This window comes from Trichechus manatus, unplaced genomic scaffold (assembly GCF_000243295.1).
Source record: "Trichechus manatus latirostris isolate Lorelei unplaced genomic scaffold, TriManLat1.0 scaffold00160, whole genome shotgun sequence".
Taxonomy (NCBI): Eukaryota; Metazoa; Chordata; class Mammalia; order Sirenia; family Trichechidae; genus Trichechus; species Trichechus manatus.
In genome coordinates, this window is record NW_004444096.1 from 3,767,699 (window position 1) to 3,773,698 (window position 6,000).

The 6,000-nt window shown below is 44.1% G+C and overlaps 1 protein-coding gene across 3 annotated transcripts in view; it reads left to right on the forward strand.

Annotated features, from left to right (window-relative positions):
• The window catches only part of SVIL (supervillin), a 242,596-nt gene extending 236,888 nt beyond the window's left edge, over positions 1-5,708 (forward strand). For all 3 annotated transcript variants that reach the window (XM_023740604.1, XM_023740601.1, XM_023740603.1), the window contains 3 exons: positions 316-440; positions 3,177-3,332; positions 3,427-5,708. In XM_023740604.1, coding sequence (XP_023596372.1) covers positions 316-440; positions 3,177-3,332; positions 3,427-3,513 — 368 coding nt within the window. In that variant the 3' untranslated portion in view covers positions 3,514-5,708. The remainder of the gene's footprint in view (positions 1-315; positions 441-3,176; positions 3,333-3,426) is intronic.
• Positions 5,709-6,000: the final 292 nt, after the last annotated feature.

Consider the following 6,000-nt stretch of genomic DNA (forward strand, 5'->3'; position numbering starts at 1 on the left):
TCCTAGAGGGTGGCTATGAGTTGGAATCGACTCAACAGCACACAGCAACGGCATGGAGCATGGTTCATGCATATGGAGTAGCTATGAGTTAAAATTGACTTGATGGGAACGGGTTTTTTATTGTACTTTGTATGAAATTAATATTTTATATAAAAATCACCCATGTTTTGTTGTAAACTACTCATGCATAACTTTATGTGTCTATTCAAGAGTTCCTCCAAACAATGACAAAAAGATTTAAAGGGAAATCAGAGAAAGACAAGGTGTTTGGGCCCACCCTGGCTCTACTCACCTTTGTATTTTGTGACCATACAGGAAAAAACATCAAGAAGCCACCCCCCAAGTCCTACCTTATCCACGCTGGTCTGGAACCCCTGACGTTTACTAATATGTTTCCCAGCTGGGAGCACAGAGAGGACATTGCTGAAATCACAGAAATGGTGAGTATCTTTCCTGCCCTCCCAGGCCCGTGTGGTAGAGGCTTGGCAATCCAATTGCTTTTTTTTTTTTTTCTTTTACAACATGTTAACAAGCAAGTCTGCCTAGAATTAGCTTAGGAAGAGGAAGAGCCTAAGAGGAAATCAGGTGAACACTCTGGGTAATTTTCTATATAAGGTGCTCAAATTGAAAAATGTAAAAGCAAAGGTGCGTTTAATGACTCTGAAGAAGATGCATAAATAGACGCTAGAATCTCTATGTTCTGTTAACTGAAAACCTGTTCCTTGACATGACTTGTTTCTCAAGGCCCGTGTAAGGCACAAGAAAATCGTCACCTTTCCAACATTCACCTTATGTAGAGGAGGCAGAGTAACCTGTGATGAATTAATGCGTCCTAATAATGAAATGAGGGAACGTATTGTGAATCACTCGTGATAACGCATTGCTCGGTATTTTATTAATCTTGTCTTTTATGAGACCACCTGGTGTTACCACACGAGGCACTTATCGTCATCTTAATTTACCAAAGTCTGTGATTAACCAGAATATCCTACTTCCCAGCTATACAGAAAGAGGAAGCTTACTTTAGCCATGTAGGATTTCTTCATTTTTGAGTTAACATTGCTAACAGTAGCCACGCCGAGGTTTTTGTTGTTGTTTTGGTGGGGGATAGGTTTATTTGGTTTGGATTTTGTTTGTGAGGAAAATGTGATAAGTGTATCTTAAGGGAGGTCTTTAATAATTTTCAATTTATGAAAAAGAAAGTTCAAGGCTTCGTAACAATAAGCAGAGCCTGTTGAACCGTGCAGACAGTGCTGCTCATCCTAGCGTGTTGCTCTGTAGCCAAGTGGACGTGACCACATGGGGAGCGGCCGGCTGCAGGCCTGATCTCTGACACCGTCACGGCAACGTGGTTTTGTTCACGATAAATATGTGATCAACAAAACCTACACGTTGTAGGAGTTACAAACGTTGTCACTGCCTCGTTTGCATTTTTCTGTATCCCCTGTAGATAATTTGAAGTCTGTAAGGGGCCCTGGTGGTGCTTGGCTGCCAACCAAAAGGTCAGCAGTTGGGACCCATCAGCTGCTGCACGGGAGGAAGACGTGGCAGTCCGCTTCCGTAAAGATGATAGCTTTGGAAACCCCGTGGGACAGTTCTGCCCTGTCCTGTAGGGACACTATGAGTCGGAATCGACTCGACGGCAAAGGGTTTGGGTTTTCTCTGGAGGAGGCTCTGTACTGTCTGGTGCGGGCCGTGAGGGCTTTCAGCCGGAGGACGGCCTGGCTTCCACTCCAGTCAATCACCACCATAACGACAGTCACTGAGTGCCCGCTCTGCGCCAGGCACTGCTTCAGGCGCTTTAATTTACGTTTATTTTCTCATATAATTTTACACAGTCCTTTAAGATTTGTCTTCTCAGTATCCTCAGTGAAGGCACTTAGGCACAGAAGCACGGAACGCCTTGCCAGAGTCTCAGAATGGAAGAGCCAGGACTCAGACGCAGGCAGGCTCTCCACAGCCCAGCCTCTGTACCTCCAGTTTGTACCATATGTGGTTGAACTTGGTAACAACCCACCCACCCACCCAAAGGTCAGCTAGTCTGGGGTCCCAAATTTAACGCGGGAAGATACTTTACCCAGAATTACCTATTCCAGATTAAATGCACCCAGAGGTTTAAAAAAAAATCTTCACTCAGCCCCAGAATACTGTCATGCTGCTAACTATCATCAAGTCGGCCTCCATCACGGCGATCCCATGCACGATAGAACAAAGCGTTACCCGCTCCTGAACCGTCTCCATGACTGCTTACAGGTCAGGCCATTGTGATCCGTAGGGTTTTCATCAAGACTTTCTTCCAAATCACCAACACTTTCTTCCTAGTCCCTCTTAGTCTGGAAGCTCTGCTGAAACCTGTTCAGCATCATAGCAACACGCAAGCCCCCATTGACAGACGGGTGGTGGCCGCCCATGAGATGCACTAGCTGGAAGCCGATCCTGAGTCTCCCGCATGGAGAACAAAAATTCCACCACTGACCGCCACAGGATTTCTCACAAGCTTTAGAACAAATTCCATTATTTGGATATTTTGGCATTTAACTTCATATTAAATATTCTTATGTTATAATTAACACATGTGATGGTCTCTGAACTTTTTTTCTGAGGCACCCCTGGGAACAGGAGTTACTTTAATCTTGGCGGTGGCAGAGGAAAACAGAAAGTGGGAGACCTGCAGGGCTTTGGACAACTCATTTAAATTTCAGAGCCTTCGTTTCTTTCTTAGAGAAATGAAGATCTTAGTCACTGCCCCTCTAGGCTCGGTTGTGGATTGGATGCAGTTACGTATTTACATCTGTAGCTTAGTGGTAGAATTCTCACCTTCCGTGCGGGAGACTTGGGTTCAGTTCCTGGCCAGTGCAGCTCCTGCGCGGCCACCACCCAGTGAGTGTTGCTGTGATGCTGAACGGGTTTCAGCAGAGCTTCCAGACTAAGACGGACCAGGAAGAAAGGCTTGGTGATCTGCTTCTGGAAATCAGCCGATGAAAACCCTGTGGGTCACAACAGTCCCCAGCCAATGATGAGGACGGTGCATGTAGCATTTCGTCCCACTGTGCATAGGGCCGCCGTGGGTTGGGGCCATCTCAGCGGCAGCTCACACAGCACGTATTCCCGAACACTTGATAAGACATACTCACGTGTGAGATATGACGTTCTCTCTGCTCCCTCCTCCTCTCCAGGATACAGAAGTTTCTAACCAGATCACCCTTGTGGAAGACGTCTTAGCCAAGCTGTGTAAGACTATTTATCCCCTGGCCGATCTCCTAGCCAGGCCACTACCCGAGGGAGTCGATCCGCTAAAGCTTGAAATTTACCTGACCGATGAAGACTTTGAGGTAGGTGTTTCTCCCGGTGGGATAGCAGTTAAACAGCACGCTTAGTCCCGAAGTCCTTTTGCTCACCCGCTGGCGTTTTCTCCCAATTCCCCAGTTTGCACTCGACATGACTCGAGACGAGTACAACGCGCTGCCCTCCTGGAAGCAGGTGAACCTGAAGAAAACCAAAGGGCTGTTCTGAGCACCGGTGCCGCCGTCGGCAGAGTGTGCTGGAGGAACGGGTCTCGGCTGTCACTTCTGATACCGTTGGACCAGCAAATCAGAGATTGTTTTGGACTGGTATTTCTAAAAAAACAGAAACAACATTTTTAATCCAAGTGTTCAAAACCTGGAGTGATTAGCTGTACTGCTTGTCCTGGAGTTGTGTATTTTGTAAATGTGTAAGAGAACTCATTGGAAACGTTCCTTCCCCGATTCAGCAGGTAACGTTAATACAGGTCTCTTCTGCGTGCCCTTCAACAGTGGTTCCTCGGCAGATGCTGCCACGCTGTCCTCTCTCGTCAGCTGGCTGCCGCCTTTTCTTTTTTTGGAAGCAGATCTCTTTATAAAGTGTTATTTTGATAGTTTGTGGATTCTAAAATATATATATATATATTTATATAAACACCATATAAATCAAGTATGTATTTAACAAAGCACTATGTATTCATTCACTTTGAAGATTTTTTTTTCTTTTTTTGGTGTCAAAATAATATTAAAAGGTAGATGGAGTTGCTTCTGTTGAATTAGCTCTGCCACCAATATGTATCTTTATACACATTTGGAAACATTTCCTTCAGCATTAAGGATGACTTGTTCTGAGTACTGCTTCCGGTGCTAACATGAACGAAGAATTTGTACTTAATGACATAGATTCTGAAGAATCTATGGGAATCAACCTTTCTACCTTAATATTGCCCCAAAAATGTATAGTGCCTTGTTTTTATGTACAGTTTATATACAGAGAAGTTTGGTCTGCATTTTTGATGATGGTTTGGAACATTATCTACAATTTTACTCTAAAATAATAGAAATAAAAACATCTCGATTTCTTATATTTGTTGTAAACATTAAACATGTTTTTTGTGTTCTAGGACTCCAAAATAAAGCTTCAGAATAAACACAGCAATTAATTGATTGGTTCACATTGAATTCCAAGCATGTTCTTTTTTGAAAAATATTGTTTGTAAAGATTAACCAAGAACCAATATTTCCCCATTATTAACTGCTGTTACTGTCCCCCAGGAGGGACAGTAACAAAGACACCAAAAATAAAGCCGTCTAGTGACCTGTGAGCTTCTCAAAGATCACAGTGAATAGTTCAAAATCGAATAATTGAAAATTGGTTGTGTTGGTGTGGCATGTGACCCAACAAAGGCTTCCTCCTTAAAAAAAATAAATAAACGAATTGCATTGCATACACTTGCACTTTCCACATCAGAGGAGGTTACCTATATCAGGTGTACCCCTAGGACTAGACCAGGAAGACAGATGTGCACAGGCGAGGCAGTGGGGGCCCCCTGCTCCTGTACTCAGTTCTCTGGATGTGCCGTGTATGTTGAGCTCGTAAGGAAACACCCCACAGGTTTCACCGTTTGAATGCACAGTGCTTACTGTTGGTCCCTGAGGACTAACAGGGAAGGAAGATCTGCAGACTAGCACCCCTCATTTCTTATAATGAACCAGTCCTCCACTGAGATTTTATCTTGTGCAGCTGAGATTACAAAAAAAGCTCCAGGAGCAGAAAAGAATGCAGGCTATGGTAATGGAAGGCACAGTACCAAACTTGGCGCGCCTTCACAGTCTTCTCAAAGCTCCAGGAAAATGTTCTTGACACCTCATGTCATGGCCTTCTGGAAGTCCCTTATAGGATATATTGGAACTGACTTGTATTATCGGGAAATTGACATAAATTGTCTGTTATTAAATCTCACTGAATTATTAAGTCCAGCTTTACCATCTGAACACCATTTTAGCATCCAGCCTGAAATGGTTGTAACAGGATTTGTTAGCAACATAAAGATACAGAAATGTTGCTGTATTGAACGACGATGAACAAGCAGCCTTATGTCTATAAAGAAATCACAGAAAAATGAAATGGGACAGGGATGAGAGGCAAGCATGACTGGCACTTTCTGATCCGGGGATTTCTGCATATGGACAAAGTAAGCAACTGAAGAACGCGTTTGGAAACGAAAACATGGTTCGCATCTGAGTCCATCCTCGGAGAAGATGCTAACATAGACGCCCACCTCTCCCAGTGTCTCCTACCCTCACTTGCAGTAGATTGTCCCCAACAAGGTACTCAGGCTTCCTGAAGGAGGCCGTACCCTTTTTCTAAATCAGGAATCACAGAGTTAACACGAAGCATCGTTTGCTAAATGATCACATTTCGGGTCCCAGTGGGAAAGGTTGTTTTCTGGTTGTTGGGTAGGGTCTTTTTATAGGTTCCCATCCAACCACAGTGGCAGCCATGGTTGGCTTAATTGTGTTTCTAGTATTATGTTTGAACACTCCGGCCCTGTCATCCCTCCCAGAGGCTCAGATTCATCCATACATGCAAGCATTTACTACGCATCCTTTAAACAAATATTTATTGTGCCAGGTGCAAAGGTGCAATTGAGAATACAAATACGAGTTCTACCTAGGCATCCCCCAAGGAGCTTACATTCCAGGGGAAGAGAGACTG